General features: G+C 39.6%; 2 protein-coding genes and 1 pseudogene across 3 annotated transcripts in view; 1 reads left to right on the top strand and 2 right to left on the bottom strand.

Moving 5' to 3' along the window:
- ZFYVE26 (zinc finger, FYVE domain containing 26) overlaps positions 1 to 8,137 on the bottom strand; it is a 67,136-nt gene extending 58,999 nt beyond the window's left edge. For both annotated transcript variants that reach the window (XM_006760764.2, XM_006760765.2), the window contains exons 1-3: positions 8,071 to 8,137; positions 7,301 to 7,577; positions 5,701 to 5,779 (exon numbers count right to left, since the gene is read on the bottom strand). In XM_006760764.2, coding sequence (XP_006760827.1) covers positions 5,701 to 5,779; positions 7,301 to 7,494 — 273 coding nt within the window. In that variant the 5' untranslated portion in view covers positions 7,495 to 7,577; positions 8,071 to 8,137. The remainder of the gene's footprint in view (positions 1 to 5,700; positions 5,780 to 7,300; positions 7,578 to 8,070) is intronic.
- LOC102770169 lies at positions 254 to 5,450 on the bottom strand (annotated as a pseudogene).
- Positions 8,138 to 9,220: 1,083 nt separating the features above from the next.
- Positions 9,221 to 20,062, top strand: part of RAD51B (RAD51 paralog B) — a 516,647-nt gene continuing 505,805 nt past the window's right edge. Inside the window, exons 1-4 of the mRNA XM_006760763.1 lie at positions 9,221 to 9,284; positions 12,766 to 12,882; positions 14,029 to 14,142; positions 18,428 to 18,544. Coding sequence (XP_006760826.1) covers positions 12,799 to 12,882; positions 14,029 to 14,142; positions 18,428 to 18,544 — 315 coding nt within the window. The 5' untranslated portion in view covers positions 9,221 to 9,284; positions 12,766 to 12,798. The remainder of the gene's footprint in view (positions 9,285 to 12,765; positions 12,883 to 14,028; positions 14,143 to 18,427; positions 18,545 to 20,062) is intronic.

Genomic DNA, 20,062 nt, shown 5'->3' with positions numbered 1-20,062 from the left:
TTAGGCATATGCTTTAGTTAATAAATTATAAATACTTCTCTCCAGTGATTTTTTTTTACTGAAAGAAAATTTTATTTTGTATATCACCAGCCATGCATTTTTGTCACTAGTTATTACATAAAGACTACTTAATGCCATTGTCCAAGTGGCATGATCATTGTCTGTCCAAAATTCACTTTGTCTTTACAGAATTTTCATGATTTACATATATACATATATCAGTGAAGGTTTAACATGGAAATGCAATCTAGCAGCCATAAAATCTGATGTTTTGCATATACTAATGTAGAAGAGATGTGCTTTTAGTCACCTTTTTATTTGAGTCACCTTATGTAAAAAAATAAATCAATAACCTAGAGGTTCTAAATCTCTAATGGAGATTCTCCAATGTGCTCACAGAAATGGTTAAACAGTAAGACTGTCAGAAACAACTCCCATGTCCACAGCCTCTTGCAGTGTCTGTACCACTGTGTCTGCCAGCTGCTCTCCTTTGTATGCAAAAGGAGCCTGGATGAGATACACGTTTTGCTTGACTCCTTTGATGTCCTGAGTTTTCTGTAGTTCTTTATTTTTCTTCAACCTATGCATTATAAATGTTGCGTGATGTCTCTATTTGATCTCTTCGACTCTCTTCAGTGCAGTAATCATTTCACTCCACAGCTCTCGTGGCTATTGACAGGTTCATTTCCACATTTTTCAAATTCAAATGGATTATCCACTGTAAGCTCTTTACCTGCTGCTTTACGGAATGCTTTAGTCCACCTGACCTTGTAAGGATTGAGCTTCTTTTTAAAGTGTTTATGACACTTGGATTTACAGAACCTGAACACCTTGCAATTGTTTTAGATGAACATCAGACGTGGCCAGGGTATATGAGCCCGAAACAGAAATAACACTTCTTGATCTCCCCAGTTACTCTTATTTCTGCTGTTTCTCTAAGATAATCATTAAACTCCTAGAAATGTGTTGAGATACTTTTCTTTATAAACAAAACAGCTAAACTTGGATGCATACCTCTCTTAATACTATCACTTAAATCTCACACTGGTCAGCCTCAAACTCCAAGGTTTGCTCATTTCATAGGACTTTTTCTGTCATTTGAAGTCCTTCTCCAAGAACGGCCCTTGGGGACCTGGAGAGTATTATGCTAAGCAAAACAAGCCAGTTGGAAAAAGACAAGCATCACATGATCTCACTCATATGTGGAATCTAATGAACAAAATAAACTAATGAACAAAATAGATCCAGAGACACAGAAGCATGGAACAGACTATGGAATCTCAGAGGGAAGGTGAGGGTGGGTAGGTGGGAAGAGATCAACCTAAGAACTTGTATGCATATACACATAACCCATGGACACAGACAATAGGGTGGTGAAGGCCTGGGGAGGGGACGAGGGTGGGCTAGAAGGGGTCAATGAGGGGAAACAGGGGAATAGGGGACAAATGCAATACTTTCAACAATGAAGATTTAAAAAAACACACAAAAAAAACCTCCCTTGCAGTGACCAAAATACCCAGTTATGAGTAAGCCTGTGAAGGTGTGAACCACATCATCCTCTTTGGTCCAAATCCTTGATTTGGTATTATTATAAGTTGGAAAACAAAAGTAAACAGAAAGGATCTAATGTTTATTAAACGCTTATTATGTGCCAGGTACTGTGTGCTATGTTTTAAAAAATCTCATGTAATGTCTAAATCAAACAAACCTGTGGGATAAGTAGATATTTTTAAAAATAATCTTTACTAAAGATGAAGTGGTTAGGAAGTACTTTCCAATTACTTCAAGCATGAAAAGGAAAAAGTGACCCCAGTGTTTGCTACTGACACTTGCCATGTAGAAAGGAAGAGAAAGCCTCTGCCTCTTTCGGGACCAACTTGTTTCACAATTACTTCCCTTCACCAGGTTCTTAAAACAAACTATAGTCACCTTTTCTCCAGACACAAATATAAATAGATCAAGCGCAGGAATAATCTTGACAAACACAACTTTATATCAGAGACACCTGTAAATCATGCAGCTGGTTAAAGCTTCCAGAAGCTGGGTTTTATTGAAAGGTCCCCTACCTCAAGGCAAGAAGTACTTGCGGGATTGTGTGGGAGGGGAGTTTACAACATAAGATCACACTTATTCTATTCATGCCATTCATAAATCACATCAGAGGCTAACATGATCTAGCATTTCTTGGTTAAAAATTCCTATTTCTTCTTACCACACCCTTCTCTAACGCACCTACTCCATCTGAATGCTTGTATAACACTAGTGATTGGAAGTTGGAGAAAATTCATGCCGGAAGCAAAGATTAGTGCTTCTACTGAGGACTAAAGGGAAGGAACAGGTAAGATGTCTAGACAGAAGCCCTTAATAAAAGTACAAAGCCTGGTTAAGATTTTAGAACTTTAATCTAGAATTCTAATTAGTTTATATTTTATTTCACTGGTGACATTATATTATGCATATGCATGGCCATAAATGACTAACATTCCTAAAACAAGCAAGGATTTGTTCCATGTTTCTAAGCACAGATTTTCTTAGTATAAAAGCAAAGAATGTTCAGTGTAGAAAAATTAGAATATACAAATAGGCAAATGAAACCACCCCTCACCCCGAATCTTTCCATTTAAAAGAATGATTAATACTGTGGTGTAAGGGCATTCAGACCATGCATCAATGCATGCATACCAAATCTACTGTTTTCTAAACTTTTTTTTTCACATGGTAGAACATGAACATTTTTCCCATGTCACTGAAATTCATTTACCACCCAATTTTCATAATGGCATTTTACAAGTAGACGAGTCCATGCTGTATTGTGGGCATGGGAATTGTTTTCAGCTTTCCCCTATTAGGAACAGCATGGTGGTGGACATTTCTGCAGTTACTCATGTAGAGATAAATCACTACACGATATAAAGGAAAGGGAAAATGGAATCATCGTTTCCACTAATAATTACAAAGGAAGCTTTTGGCAGAAGGTAGGAGACTGCAAAAGGATAGGCAGCCAGCTAGTGCCCGGAAGATGAACGCCACTACAGGATAATGAATGGCCTTGGAGAACTACTCCAAGAATTCACCTGAAATCTTAGTCCTTGTATAAAGTTTTAAAATTCTCTGAGGTCCTTGTTTAAAGTTTAAAAGTCCTACAACTTCTTAAATAACTGAGGCATTGGAGCCTTATAGACCGAAGGAACTTCGGTGCTGGTAAAAGCAAGAACAACTCATAGTCTGTGCTAACGAGTCAGGGAAGTTAAATCTACCACCTGACCTGGTTGAGCCAAGTGCCCATAAAATAAGCAACCAGTCAGCCATAGAGTAAGCAAATGCCTTTCAGTGAGAGTGAAATTCATCTGGTTGGTAAATTCCATGTTTGTACTGGAAATATCCTTAGTAACAATAAAACATTTTTTCTTTTTCTCTTTGAAGCTGCTATTAAATATTTTAACTCAAGTTTTTCTCTTTTAAATCTGAAGCTATAGTCAACTCTTAATTATCCTGGGGTTACTTTTCAATTTTGCTTCTTTCTTTCCTCCTAGTTTTTTCATCATTTCTTTTTACAGACAATTGGCAAATGCCTGAATAAGAAATATATTTAGACTAGTGACCCGGGGCACAGATTCGTGCACATTGAAAGGAAATTAATTAGAAGGTGGCTGGTGGGGCGGGACTGGGTGAGACGGGCTGGACATGCCCTGGAGCCAACTCTCATGGTCCCTCCCCGGCCCCTGCGGAGTGAGCGGGGTCCCTCCGGCAGGTGGGGTCCCTCGGCCTGGCCTACAGGGATCGGGCTGAAACAGGATCTCTGACATCCCCTGAGGGGTCCTGGAGTGAGAGAGGGCACTCTGCAAAGTTGCTGTTGTACAGGGTGTGGAACACAAATGCAAGTGTGCAGTAAACCAGATTTGGGGCCGACAGTGCCCCAGCAACAACATAACCCACAGCTAAAGGTAGGATTGCAAGGCCCCACGAGGAATCGGGCTCCTTCCTCTCTGGTTCCAGGGTGTGTCACTCGAGAACTGCAGCTGCCAAGTCACTGCAGCTTGGCAGCTCCTGTGTTGAGCAACTGTCTCCTGGTGGTCAGTACGCATCATAGCGACCAGTCAGACAGGTGGAGGGACACTTAGCATATTAGCCTTTTATATATATTGATTAGTAATTTCTGTTACTTTTGACAGCTCTGTGGAGAGAAGGGTAGGGGCCAAGCACAAATGGAACTAAAGACAAAATTCTGATGACTGATGGGAGTAAAGAAGAAAATTAGGTTAAATTATAGATATTTATAAAATAGAACTTATAGTTTCCTACTTTTAAGTCCATGAAGGCTAAAACTAATATTGAGGTGGAAAAAGCAGAGGAATGGGAATTCAAAGTCAGAAGATCTTGGTTCCACCTCTAATTTTGCCAGCTTATTGGTATGACCTTGGGCCAGTCATTTCTCTTCTGAATCAGAGGTTCCTCACTTAAATCTTAAAGTCTGAGGTTTAATAAAAATTGCCTCAGAGAAATACCTTTAATGGATATAAATTTCTTTCTTTTTTTTGAGTCATATATGCACGTTTATTCCAATACTGCCAGCAGTATGGGAGAGCAGCAGGTCATCCACAAAATCTGCTCTGCAGCCCCCCATAAGCCATCTGCTTATATATAGTAGGACAACGATTACACAGGAAAATATGGGTTATAGGTATGGGGGAGTAGGAATTAAAGGCATGGGGAAGTAGGAGGTTGGGGTGGGACTCCATTGTTTGGGCAGCAAGGTTGTTAATCTTTCCATGAGAATGGACCGAATTCCAAGGTTGATTCCTAGGTCCAAGGTTGACTCATGGATATCAATTTCTGATAATTATTACATACTTCTAAAAAGTCTTTTTGCTCTGGCCAGAGTGGCTCAGTTGGTTAGAGTGTAGTATGGTACACCAGAAGGTGGCGGGGGTTCGATTCCTGGTCAGGGAATATACTCAGGTTGCAGTTCCCATCACCAGTCAGGATGTACTGGAGGCAACCAATTGATATCTCTTCTCTTTCTCTCTTTCTCTCTCTTTCTCTCTCTCTCTCTCTCTCTCTCTCTCTCTCTCTCTCTCTCTCTCTTCCTCTAAAACCAATAAAGTTAAAGTTAAAAAAATAAAAAGGCTTTTCATGGCAATTTTTCTTTTGGGGGAAAAAAAAGCACTTCCTCACAATTTCTTCAGGATTAATTTGCTCACTTTGTTTTTATATTTGGTAAGTTATCATTCAATTCATGTTCATTACTAACTTATTAATTAATGAAGTTTAAACCTACAAGATTTCACTGCACAGGACTAGTGAAAATGAGATTTTTGGAAGAACAAACAAGTTTCAGCCCGGCCCATTCTCCATTACTTGGGTATTATGAGAGTCCTATGTCACTCCCTACTCCCTACCTTGCCACTCTCACTAAGATCTGCAAAGCTCTGTTCAGGCACAGCTCTCATGATGGTGTTTAGCAGAATGGTATCACTTCAAATGGTATTACATGCTAATGTTATGTTAGTGAATTAATGAATGAATTTGGGTAAGAAGACATCAATAAAAATGTGAGCCATTCTCACTATCAGTACCGAGAGAGGATATTACAAACCTCATAATAAAGGAAGTAACAGTCAGAGGGGAAATCTCATAACTACTGCCAAACTGTTCCCTGTCTCGGCCTCAGGAGAAAATTTGAAATAGAAACCTACTTACTTTTTCTTGGGCAAACCACTTCTCCAGTACAAGAAGCCAGACCCAGGCTAATCTCTGAGGGTTGATGTCTGGTCCACATCTGAAAAATGTAAAGAGAAAGAATTTCTAAACAAAGAATTTCTACTGACGTTTTCCTCTTTTGCCATCCAAGATTTAGATTTCAATGCTCAGTCTATTTTCAACCTGAACAGGCAAGATGTTCTCATGAGAAAATTTTCAAATGTACATGACAGATCAATAAAACTAGGATCAGAATAGAGCTAGCAGCTTTCAGAAAAAAGAAAAAAAAAAGGTCTTAATCCTACCTCCACCTCCCTATCTAGTCTTTATTATTTTTAAACAAAATATTACATAGAAAACCATAAAAGCAGAGCTATCTAAAGTATATTCTTGAAAATAGAAACCGAATCAAGTAGTCTTAAAGAAAAAAAGGAACTCGACAAAAATTTATTTTTAACTGTATGCTACAAAGAGGGTTATAGGAATTCGTAAGCCTTTCTTTGAAGTTAGTAATATAAATTAGTAACAGGCTGGAACACAAATTTAAGGGGGAAAAATTAAAGGAAGAAAAGTCACCTAAGTCTCCACTCTATACAGGGTGGGACAAAGGTAGGCTTATAGTTGTTCATATGGAAAATAATACAATTAATAAATAATACGGGTATAGACTCTGTTTCACATACTTACAACTATAAACCTACTTTTGCCCCACTCTGGATGTTAATACAGTACTTAAACAACATAACGTAATTGCCAAAGTAATGAAAATTGAGGGAGAAACTGAATAGTACATTTAGTTCCTATACCATTAGTTATTAGCACTGTCAGAAAGAATTTCATTAAATATTTAGATAGATAGCAGTGGTTGTCAGGGGGCAAGGAGAGATCAAAATACAGAGAGGTATGATGAAACAGTTGTGTATTTTGACTACAGGAAGTAAGGGAATTCTTTTGTGGTGATGAAATAGTTGTGTATCTTGACATGAATATACACATGAATAAAGTTGCATAGAACTACACACATAAAAATGAACCCAGATTAAATCCTGGTGAAAACTGAATAATCTAGTTAACAGTAATTACCTGTATTAATTTCCTGGTTTTGCTATTGTATTATTATGAGATGTCACAACTGGGGGAAGCTATTGAAAGGGTACTTTTTGTATTATTTTTGCGCTTGTTGGGAGTATATTTATTAAAAAAAAAAAGCTTTAAGTGAATTCACTTCCAGTAGTTTTGAAGTGAATTCACTTCAATTTCATAAGTCAGAAGAGAGTAGGGTTTGTTTGTTTTTGGAGGCAGAGAAAATGCTTTTCAACGTAGCCCCACCATCTACTTTAATGATAATAAACAAGAAATGGTGGTTCCATATATAATTTGCTGACCAGGCTTAAACACAGTTCCAAGTGCTAATTCAAAGCCAATATTAATTAGGTGATAGGTAAGTATTACAGAGGTAAAATTTCAGAGCATGTGAAATACACTCCCCCCTCTGCTAATTCTTCAGGGAGTAGCGGAGTGAGGCTCATGGACCCGAGCCCAAACACTGACCCTTGTGTCCCCTGCCCCGTGACTGCCTGCCAGGGCTCGGATCCCTTACCTCAGCTGATGGGGACACGCCACCAGCGCCCGTAGAATGTCCTCCACCTGCTTGGGGATGTCCCCTTGCGCCGCGTGTAGCTGAGGCACACAGGCCTGTGCCAGCTCCCACTCTCCCCGCTGCAGGCACTCACAGAAAAACCCAAACAGCTCCCTTTGGGAAGCGGTTTCCTCTTTTCCGAACGGATGATGCATTTTCCCAGCACAGAGTGCAGGGAGACAGGAAGGGATGAATTACACAGAACACATGGTCAATTTTCTCCTCCGTGGATCACCTCCTAGGGACAGTACACACCAGAGTGAGAGGAAACGGACGGCGTTGTATTTAGACAATTAGTAACTACCAGCCCGACGGGGAATGGCGGGACTGACTTTCCTCATCATCATGGTAAGATGGCTTTGACATGTTCCTGCCGTCTTTGAGGAGTTACACCTTTCCCCAAGGGTCGGATCTCATCTCTCTACGAGCATCTGACATTCAATTAATATGAACGGTCGTATCAGTCCGAGGTGCAGCCCTGAACTCCACGTTCGCAGCCCCCTCCGGAACTTTATTCGCAGTCCGGCTCCCAAGCCCCAGGTGGTCGCCCCCTAAGGACGGGAAATTCAGAAGGACCCTCCCTCGTTGGAGCCCTCCCGTGAGGCAGCGGATTGAGGGTCCCGAGGTGACTCGGTGCCCGACCTGGAGGGCGGTGGGGTTGGGGCGCAGGGACGCCCCCTGCAGGGGTGTTGGAGAGCGCTCCCGCCTTCTCTGGGGCGCCTCACACTCACCTGCTCCCGGTGCCCACAGCGACAGTGCCCCCCGCGCAGCCATGTTTCAGTCGAGTCAGGTGACAGGTCCCATGTGGAGCTCGCGAGGCGAAGGCGGGGCTGACGATGGACGGCGGCCACTCCTATTGGCCAATGGAGGGAAGATGCAAATAAAGCGCCATACTTGTTTGGGTCACGTGACGCCACCTCTAGGAACTAGGAAGCTCGGAGGCTTGGGGGAGAGTCCCTCGGCCACCTGGCTAAGGAACATTCCTTTTAGTTTTGACAATTCCTCTGCGCGACGCCTTCCGTTCTGCGTTCGGCGAGGCGGGCGGCAGAAACAGCTGTCTTCCTTGATTTTGTTCTGCCGCCCTCTTCCTAGCGTTTGAAATCAGCGGTTACTGAGCTCCAATCAGTGCTTTGCCAAGCCTTGGGGGGTTACCCAGAGCGAGACCAGAATCAATCCCCTTCCATTTTTATTCTGTATACTTGGGTTCATTTATAATCCCAGAACCCTGCGTTCCGAAGTCCCATTTTCTTCTGTTTAACTCTATTCATTTATTTGCTTATTTACCCGACAACCGTTAATTGAGCGGTGTGCTAGCCTTTCGAAGCGGAACAAGTTGTGGTTCCGGTCCTCAAGGAGCTCAGTTTAGTGATGGGCGCAGGGCAATAATTAGGGTAAAATGGGCTACATTATAAAATAGAGGCATGCAAAGGATGAGCAAAAGTTCTTCGCAGATGTAATAATCGGAACCTGAGGAAGTAACGGCTGGAGCAATTTTATTTAGCATTGCCCAATCTATAATCACTACCACAGAGTGATGAAAAAAGCAAGCCAAAACAAACCGGAAGCTTCTTCCAAAACCTCTCCTATGATAGAGGGATTTCCCGAAAACTAACCTAGTCTCGGATCCATTAAGCAATTTTTCATTGTAGTGACAAAATAAAGAACACATCTAGCAAGGTTTATCCTGGTTTTATACACTCTTTGCTTATGTTCCTCCACCGCATTTTGATAACCACTACTAGACTGAGAAACTGGCAAATTTATTTCCGAGTGTGAACTACAACTCCCAGCAAGCCGCGGGGCCGACCTGGCTCTGCCTGCCTCTGATTGGATAGTTCCCAGGACGACGACCCAACCAGCGCTTAGCTTGTTGCTTTGCAGCATTTTCCGCGGGGAACTGAATGATGGGTGGGGGAAACTTTGAAAGTTGGATGCTGCAGACCCGGTACTGGAAAGTTTCATCTTGGGGGCCGTTGTGGGGAAGTGGGGTGCGCTCCTTCTCTGGGCCTGTGGTATTCATATTGGAGAATCTTTCTTGGGTGCAGGGCACGCCCCCTTCAGTCGGTAGGGATCTTAACGTGAACCCTGTCGCGGATCTGGGAGCTTCTTTTGTAGGTTTGCAAGGAAGCTGGCCTTGTTGAAACAGTTCTTTTTAGAGGATTCTGCGGTGTTGTTTGTGCCTCTTGATGTCCATCCCCTCACTTTTACTTCCGGGAAGTTTGGGGGGTCTAGACAGGGGAGCCCGTGTTTGGGGGAAGTTGAGGGCCTGCCCGTCTTCAGGTAGATAATAGCGTGGAATCTGGAGTCAGATCCCTGGATTCGAATGCGGACGTTTTCAACTCAGGGCCTCCGTGTCTTTCATCTGTGAACTGGGGTAAAATATCCGAAGCGCTTGGAACGGTGTAGTGGGCGTAATAAGGGCTCAATAAGTATTAGCTATTGTTATTTCACAGTTTTCATTGAACATCTAACAGGAGGAGTGTTCTTTCAATGAGGAGAGGAGTCAATCTCCAGGCTTGCGTATCTTCCATTTCCCATTCACATGGGCGTATGTACACACGTACAGAGCAGGAACTTACAGTCTCTGGCGGAAGAATCAAACATGCAAGCCATAATAAAACTTTACTTATCGGGCAAATAGATGTACAATAATGAGAACATTGGAGAAGAAGAGGCTGAGTGGGGTTAAAGCTTTGTGGAGGCAAGTCAGGGAGGCAGGATGGCTGTGATTGCCTAACCTACCAATATACTGTTGTGGCTGGAGAGCTGGTGATGTGAGGCAGCAAATGATGTTTTGCTGAACAAACGGATAGTGATGGTTAACCTTGAGCATTATGTGCAATCCTTTAACCTTCATTACATTCCTATGGAGTAGATACTTGAATTACCCTCGTTTTACAGATGGATAAACTAAGACAGCGGGAGGTGAAGTAACTTTGCAAGGAAGGTCAGGATTTGGGCCTTGCAGTCTGATGTAGGAAATAGTGGGAAAGGAGGAATCAATCGATGAAGGGTCTTAATCCTGTGGAACTTACCCTGTAGGCTAATGGTTCCATGGGCAGTTTTACAGGATTGGAGCAACTTTTTAGGAAGCTACTTTGCAGGCCAGTTTGGTGTGCCTCCTTGTCCACAACACATTTAAATTCCAATGGCAATACTTATTGCATGACTAGTTATTTTTGTATACATTTCTTTTCATTTTTTACTGTAAGTTGCCAAAGGGGAGGGAATATGCTTAAATGAGTCTTGTATCCCAGAACTTAGTCGAGTGTGTGCTTAAAAAGTGCCTGTGGCCCTGGTGTGTGGCTTAGTTGGTTGGAGCATGGTCACATGCACCTAAGGGCTTCGGGTTCAAATCCTGGTGTGTGTGTGTGTGTGTGTGTGTGTGTGTGTGTGTTTGTATGCTTTGGAGCGGGGATGGATGTTTCTCTCTGCACCTCTCTATAGAAATCAGTAGACATATCCTTGGCTGAGGATTAAAAAAATGAAGTAAAATAAAATAAAGAGTGCCTGTAAAAGGAGCAAATGAATGGATTTTGCATGTGTGTGGGAGGCAGTGAGTGACCAGAAGCAACATGCAATAGTCCAGGCAACTGATGGGAGTGGCCCTAATAAAGGCAGAGACAACAGAGTTGGTCATTGTTTTTTCTTGTGTGTATGTGTGTTTAAGTATTTTTATTGATTTCAGAGAGGAAGGGAGAGGAAGAGAGACAGGAACATCAATGATGAGAGAGAATCATTGATTGGCTGCCTCCTGCAAGGCCCCTATTGGGGATTGAGCCCGCAACCGAGGCATATGCCCTGACAGGAATCGAACCCGGGACCCTTTGGTCCAGAGGGCGATGCTCTATCCACTGAGCCAAACCGGCTAGGGCTGTGTGTGTTTTTTAAGATTTTTAACTGATTTTTAGAGAGCAAGGGAGAGGAAGAGAGAGAGAAAAATCCATTGATGAGATAGTAAAACATTGATGGATTGCTTCTTGCACACCCTCCACCAGGGACCGAGCCTGAAACACAGGCATGTGCCATGACCAGAAATTGAACCAGCAACCCTTCAGTACAACACAGGATCCCCAACAGAGCCACACTGGCCAGGGCTGGTCATTGTTAAAGTCCAGGTAGTTTGGGGTTTACTGTCCTCCTTTTTTATTGAATTTATCAGTCTAAATGGTGTCCTTCCCCAGAACTACCTGATCTGTAAAGACACTAGCAATGACATAGCACATGTCACTTAGTAAAATTCCTACTGGGGAAACAGAAATGAGTACTGACATGTTCCCATTAAGAGAATCGAGAGGGATGTAGTCTGTTTGTGGGAAGGGTGTGTGTGTGTGTGTGTGTGTGTGTGTGAGAGAGAGAGAGAGAGAGAGAGAGAGGGATTTAATCTGATACACAGAGACAATCTGATTCAGAGAATTGAGATAGAAATTTGGGTCATGGTATTGAAAAGAAATACCCACATTCTCAGTATATATTTTGTTTCAAAATTTTACTTTTATGATAATTGCACTGCTTTATCCCCTGGAACAATGAAGATTTCCTGTTTCTATTCTAACCTGAGACTACTTTGCCATCTCAGTGAGATACACAGCCTTTCCTTTGCATACATTATTAAGGGAATCACAGTGATTCTATTCTAGCACCTAATATATGGGAGTGTGGTCAGCTAGTACAGTGTGGGAATGTGGGAAGCGAGTATACTAAACAACAATTCAGCTTGTAAATAACATCTGGAATAATAGAATCTCCTTTGATTTAGAAGATTTGCTTAGTCTCATAGAAAAAGAAGTTAAATATGATCATGGACTTGCAGTAGAGTACAAAGGTTAGGAGGATAGACCTCAGAGTCAGACTTCCTGGGTTTGAAGTCTGGAACTACCATTTACTTTTTCTGGTGATAATAGAATAGCTAAACTGTCTAGGCTTTTGCTTTCTCATATGCAAAAATGGGGCCCATAACCTTTCTTATAGGGCTGTTGAGAAGATTAAGTGTGATAATTTATGTATAGCAACCGTGCCTGGCATAGTAGATGCTCAATTAATTTATTATTACAATCCAATGAAAGTAAAGACTTTCTAGGAGTGGTTTTGAAATATGTCTTGAAGGTTATTTATACATCCAAATTTATAAATGCATTGAAAACCTCAAGATGCTTTACAAATGTCAAGTGGAATTATTATATTCATGTAATAACTATCAAAGAATGGTGTGAACTGTATATTCTTATCTTGCCTTGTTTCTCTGTGTACTAGTATATGCTTCTCTGTGTGTATGTATGCCTTCCTTTATTTTATCAGTAATATTTTAAATACTATATATTTCACTATGCACATGGAAAAATTTGAATATTTTTTTTTTATTGCGTAGAGTGTTTTAGAAAGTAGCCATTTATTATTGCTTATGCTATTTTCTGATTTTTTTTAAGGTGTGTTTCCCCTACCCCCCCACATCTGGAGTCATGGGTAGCAAGAAACTAAGACGAGTGGGTTTGTCACAAGAGCTATGTGACCGTCTGAACAGACACCAGATTGTCACCTGTCAGGTAAAATTTATTTAATTTTTTTCAATGAGAAATATTAAGTACAAATTAATTTTAACTATACCATAATAACTCTTAAGTAAACCTGAAATATAAAAACTTACGTTTATAGAATGAAAAGGATAAGTGATGGTGTTTCTCTGTAGACTAATTTTAAATGGTGAGCTATTTAGGTTATGCTTCCAAGTATGATTTCATTTATCCAGGTTTAATATTTTTACATTTTTGGGGAGAAGGATGCTCTGGCATGAGGTGAAGTACACCTGTGCCTTTATTTGGGGATTTAAGAGAAGTTTCACCTACTTAAAAGAAATTTTTGTAATTACACAAGAAATATGACTTGAATGAGGAAGTGGTATTCAAAATGGATAATTCCTCTTGAAAGCAAGAGAAATTAATAATTAGGATCATTTTCCTATTGATGGAATGAGAAAGTGTATAGAGAAGATGTTGCATTTTTAAGCTCTAAATAGTGAAGCAAATCTCTTTTGGGTTAAATGAGATTTAAGGTTTTAGATTAGGATTTAATCCTTAATAAGACAGACTTTCAGAATATGTTGTAATTGTAAGATATTGCTCCGTGTGTTAAAGATCTTTTTGGTTCTTCTGTTATACATTTAGTAGTCCCCATGTTCATATTTTGAAACACCCTTAAAAGTATGAAATTTAACATTTCATTTCATAGTCAGTTTTGTTCTCTGTCAATTATCAAGTACTTCCTCTGAATGATCTCATGTAGCTTAGGAAGAAACACATTTCCACCTGACACTTTCTGGATATTTGTGCCCAAACTTTTCAGGTACTAGTGCAGTGTTCATACACATGTGGGTTGGATGCGGCTGCTATGTGATGTTACTCAGTGAGTCCTTTGGCATATGCCAAATAAATAGAATAATTACAAGTTAAGACTATCATATGTTTTAGTTAAGGCATATTTTGAAGGGAAAGTACTATAAGGAGCACATAAATCTTTGATCTGCAATAAATTCCATTTTTTTCTACACATGGACAGTATCATTTGAAATTTTCCTTTTAATTCCATTATCTTTGTTACATATATGTTTAAAATATTTTATGTCTCATTAGGACTTTTTATAAAAAAAAATCTTTATTGTTGAAAGTATTACATATGTCCACCTTTTTCTTTAGGACTTTTTGTGTCTTTCCCCATTGGAGCTAATGAAGATCACTGGCCTTAGTTATCGAGGTGTCCATGAACTTCTGTGTGTGGTCAGCAGGGCCTGTGCCCCACGGATGCAAACGGTATATTATATTTTTAAATTATGATTTGGTTATTATTTTTATTTTTATATTATTCTTCATCTCATTTAAACTCTTATTTGAGATGAGGCAAAAACAAAAATAGAGATGAGTACCTCAAAAATACTGACTCTTACACCAGAGTTAGTCTTCTAATGAGAACATATGTGAAAATTTATGTAGTTTATAAGCTCATGGGAGATAGTTCCTAATTACTGGAATGAGGGGACAACAAAGTTTTTTTCTTTGTAGCTAAAAGTGGCATTTCAAAAGGTCATCTTTCTCTTGTTTGTTTGGGTAGGATTTGTGGACCTCATGGTTAAATTTTAATATACTTTTAATTATAGATTCCCCTATCTCTATTAATACTTGTACCATCATCACTTACTGTACATATTAGATTTGCACTTGCTTCTTAATTAAATAAATAATACTTAAAAACTTATCCTCTTTCTTGAGAAGAGTAAAAGTCTTTTATAACATCAGGTTGTACTATTTTTTTTTCATATTTTCTGTCACATGACTAGTTTTTCAAATTGTAAGTTTATGCATGGTAGAGACGATATTGTTTTCCCAGAATAAGAGTTACCTAAAAGTCTGTTCAGTGATTTCCAAATGTATTTATTTATGTGGATTGTAAATTACTTATTTTACTCTCTCATATTAAAATTTGGTAACCACTGAGCAATAGAAGTGCAATTCTACAAAGTAGGAAGTGTCATTTGAGACTTGTGAAACAATGGACGGATAAAGTACTTTCTTTTGTTCAACTTTAGTTTGTGATCTGAGGAAAATACCTTAAAGGCAGAGCAGGTAGAAGGAGAATTAGAATCGCAGTTGGGGTTTGGCACTACTATTAGCTTTGCCAGTGATCTCTAGCTTTGGACAGCTCACTTTGTTTTAGCAGAGAAGTTAGAGTTAAAATAGTGAGATGATTTTGCGACTAGATTCAAAATAACCTGTTACTATTTCAAATGTAACCTTTTAATTTGATATTTTTCATTGTGTTCAGTCAATATCTATGGTCTATTTCTAGTTAAGTAATAAGAGAGCAAGAAATTCACTTTAGCCTCCACTTACATCATAACTTCAGTTGCAATCTCGATACCATCCAAATGCCAGTTCAGGAATTCATCTTTCTCTTTTGCTATACATGCACTCTTGTAGCATTCTTTAGATTTGAGTCCTGGCTTAGCCTTAGTTCATTCCTTCAATAAATATTTTTTGCCTATTTGTTTATTCAGTCATTTATTCTTTCCACAAATCTTTATTGAGTCCAGCCATGTGTCAGGTACTTTGTCAGGTACCAGGGCTATTGTAGTGAACAAGATTGATAAAGTTCCTGCCTTCCCGTAGCTTATAGTCTAGTGGGGGAAGTCAGACATTAACAAATAATTACATAAATATTTAGTTAATTGTAGTGAGTCCTGTGAAGGAAAAGTTAAAGGAGTCTTGAAACTTAATAACAGGAGACATTACTTAATTTAGGAGAGGGCTCCAGCAACACTAAGGCTAAAACCTGAAGGATGAATAGGAGAGAGATAATCAAAGGAGTTGGGAAGGGAGGTGAGGGGGGAAGACTTCCCAGGCAGTGGGGTCAGTTTGTGAAAGGAAGCAGAATGGTGCTTGCATGGTCATCAAGTCAAGCTGGTGTGAATGGAACACAGCAGTGAGGAAGAGAATGGCAGGAGATGAAGTCAAAGAGTAAGCAGGAGTCAGATCATTAGGACCTGCATAAAATGTTAAGGATTTTGGACCTTATTCTGGGACCAATGAGAAGCCATAAAAGGGTGTAATCTAATATGTTTTTAGAGACTCAGTTTTGAACATAGGTGATTGAAAGGGAGCAAGAACTATTTGTGAATAATAGTTAGGTATCTATTAACATATGCTAGACAGAAAGTGACTGTGGCCTGGATTACTAGTGTGGTATTAATGCCGATGGTCTACTGTCAATTAACATGAGAGAGACTGAGGAGGTAGAATGTGTAGGATTTGGTGATTGTCTTTGGTGATGCTGAGTACAGGAAAGTGTCAGATGACTCCTTGAGTTTTGCTTTGAGAAACTGAGCTAAGGAACACTGGAAGAGGGCCAGGTTTGAGGAAGGCAGATCATGGATTCAGTTTAGTTCCTGTGGAAATTAAGGTGCCTGTGAAACTTGGAGAGGAGATGTGAAGTAGGCAGTTAAATGGAGAGTGGGGCAAAAATAGGTTTACAGTTGTTCGTATAGAAAATAACACAATAATTAATAAATCATATAAGAATAAGCTCCGTTTTTAATGTACTCACAACTGTAAAGCTACTTTTGCCCCAGACTTTATATGGACATGGAGCTTGGAGGAGAGGTCTGCACTAGAAAGATGCATTTGGGAGTCATCAGTGTAAGTATGGTAGTCAAAGCCAAGGGAATGCATGAGCAATTCCCTGGGAAGTTTTTATAGTTAGAAGGTAAGTATAGCCAAGACCAAGTCCTGGGTGAAGCCAACATTTATTTATTTAATTATTATTTTTTAAAAGTATTTTTATTGATTTCAGAGAGGAAGGGAGAGGAAGAGAGAGAAACATCAATGATGAGAGAGAATCATTGATCGGCTGCCTCCTACAACACCCCACACTGGGGATTGAGCCCGCAACCCAGGCATGTGCCCTGACTGGGAATCGAACCGTGACCTCCTGGTTCATAGGTCAACGCTCAACCACTGAGCCATGCTGGCCAGGCGAGTGAAGCCAACATTTAAAGATGAGCTTAGACAATGCTGAGTCTGAGAGGAAGCAAGCACCAAAGTAGAAGAAAAGCTGGCGGGATGTCATATCACCGTATTACTCTGTCTCATTTATGTACGTAATGTTATTTCTGGAGTCTTTTTCTTTTAGTTTATTTTGTTCTCTTTTTTTAGAAAAAGAGAGTCACAAATCTATTATTCTAAAAATTACACTTGTAGTTGCAAGTGAAGCACTTTGATGCTGACAGATGGGGCTGCCTTTACATATTGGACAAAGTATCCCCACCCATGTCCACCCAAGTTGCCTGATTATGGATTGTGGATAATATTCATGTATTTTTAAATCAGATGTAAGCCATACAACTTTGACTGTTGTTTTTCTAATTATTTTATGTGCCTGAATATAGCCTAAAAAAAAATCCGTCTTAATCCATGGTTTAACTAAAATAAGAATTCAATAGGTAAAGTTAGAGAAGAGTGGGCACATATATGGCTCATAAATGTTAATATGTTGGTCTTCCTACATCCTCCCAGGGGCAGAAGAGCCTTGGATTTGAGATATTGATTTATTAAATTGTAAACTTTAAGTGGGTAGACTTTGTCTATTTGGTTTACCATGTATTTCCAGAGTTAATCATAGTATATCGCATCAGTAGGCCCTCTAGTTTATTGAATGAATGCATTTTTATGATTTCGTTTCATTCATAAAATTTCATTAATAAAAATGAACTCTTTAATGGTAGAGATTGCAAGAGGCAAGCATACTCATACGTTACTAGTGGGCAGGTAATCACATTAATCACATCTGCAAAGGTCCTTTTTCCAAATAAGGTAGCATTCCCAGGTTCCAAGGGTTGGACGTGGATATTTCTCAGCCTACCACACCTGCCTTTTAGCCATTCCTCACAAAGCAACCTCGGTTGGAAATGACAACTTGATCATGTCATTCTGTTGCTCTCACCGTAAACTCTAAACTTCAACAAGGCTCTTTATGATTTGGCCCCTGCTTATTTCTCCAGCCTCATTGCTTTTCACACCTCAACCACACACCATCTGTCAGCTGTTCTTAATGAAGTCTTTATTTTTTGTAGTTTTCGTTAGTTTCCATTCCTCCTTTTATTGCTTCTTGACCTTTCTTTGTACATTTTCTCTTTGGCAGGAACATGAACACTTTCTTTGCTTGTCCAACAGCTATTTCAGATTTTAGCTTAGTCCAGCTCTTCCAGGAAGTCTTCCTGGATTATACAGTCCAGGTCAGGTGTACTGTCTTTATGTCTCCACTTTCCCTCTCACAGTATCTCTTATTAATTATATAGGAATTGCCCAGTTTCTAGTCCTGATGGATGACTATAAGTACTGTGAGGGCAGGGGTTCTGTCTGTTGAATCATATCCCTATAATCTAGTTCATTCCCTGGCAAAGATAAATATTTGTCGAACAAACAGATTATAGAGGATGGAAAGATGGAACTGGCGTTCTAACTGCTACAATTTGAGGTTTGGAGTTGGTTTATGTTTTTGAATAGAGATGGACGTTGAAAAGAAATTAATCTTTTTCTCATTCAGGCTTGTGAGATAAAGGCACAGAGGTCTGCTGCCCTCTCGCCAGCATTCTTACCTACAACCCTCTCCGCTTTGGATGGAGCCCTGCATGGTGGTGTGGCTTGCGGATCCCTCACAGAGGTAAAGGAGACACTTTCCGAACCTTCTTTCATTAAACTATTACTTTCAGAGCAGGGGAAAAACTTTAGTTAAAAAAACACGTTCTTCCTTGAATATTAATGTGAATTAAATTATAAACACCCAGGACATGGTTTTCTACTCAGTGTCTAGTATAGTTGCTCTGCAAAAAGATATTAAAAAAAATCCTTGTTGACTGACTGGTCTGCTTTGGTTGCTGTTTGTTTGAATTAACTTGGAAAGAGATGAATATTATGAAATAATATTAAACAATTTGGAGGAATTAAAAAAGAATCACTGACTTAGTGTATTAGGAAAGAAAATTTGAAATTTTATTGACACGTGGGAAAATTACAGAGTTAAACTGAAATGGGCTGTATTTATTTCCTGTTGAGGATAGAATTGGGTTCCAGGAAGTGATAGATCTTATTATATACTGTTGCATAACAAATTACCTCAAAACTAACCGGCTCAAACAACAAAGAGCACATACTGGTTTTGTTTCTTTGGGAATGGCCTAGCTTGGTGACCTTGGCGAGGAACGCGGTGTCTGGAGGCTTGGTGGGGCTGGCGGCTGTTTCCAAGGGGACTCACTCAGGACTGGGAAGTTGGTGCTGGTGTTGACAGGAGGTCACAGTTCCTTCCCAGGCTGCTTTGAGCCTTCTCATGACATGAGGGGTGACTTGCAACAGGATGGATGATCCAAAAGAAGGCAAGATGTAAGTGGCCATGCCTTTGATGATTTGACTGTGGAAGTTACACATCATTACTTCTGCCACATTGTCTTCATTAGAAGTGAGTCAGTAAGTCCAGCCCAAGTTCAAGGAAAGGGAAATTAGGCTCTACTTTTGAAGGAAGAAGTATCAGGAAAGGATTTGAAGACATTTAAAAACCAGTTCTTTTCCTTGAAAACTGCATTGGTTTGCTCACTGGTCCTGATGTGGTGAATTGATAGACTACATTTACCAATACACTCCTGAGGGACTTCTTACCTGAGAGTCACAGGGGTGTGGATACTTTAAGCAGACTTCTAAACAGGAGCACTCTTACATGCCGATAGTCATAAATTTAACTGTAAATTTTTTTCCTTAAAGATCTAAAACCCTGTTTTAGATATGGAACTATATCTTATTTCCTGTCTTCCGGGAAGGATAAAAAAGGTGTGTGTACTATGCCCAGTATTTGCCTATTAGATAGTTGGTAAATGAATGAGTGAAGTAACTTAAAAAAATAAAATAAAATTAGAACCTGCTGTTGCAGAGTACGGCCACCAGATGGTGCCAGAATTCTATTTTTATATAATTTTTTGTGTGATTTAGTTGGACTTTCGCTTGAATAAGTTTAGAACAATAGTGACTCACAGTTATAAACTTATTTAAATAACAAAAATTGATGTAAGGAAGATTAACAAATAACTACTTTTTATTTCCTAAGTTTTAGAATAATTTTCAATACTTTTCACTCAGTTTTTATCAATTCTTTCTGAATCCAAGCTGTAGTTACAAGCTATTTTTAAAAAAT

This window comes from Myotis davidii, unplaced genomic scaffold (genome assembly GCF_000327345.1).
Source record: "Myotis davidii unplaced genomic scaffold, ASM32734v1 scaffold17, whole genome shotgun sequence".
NCBI lineage: Eukaryota > Metazoa > Chordata > Mammalia > Chiroptera > Vespertilionidae > Myotis > Myotis davidii.
The sequence above is the reverse complement of the archived record's forward strand: the minus strand, read 5'-3'. Positions and strand labels throughout refer to the sequence as shown.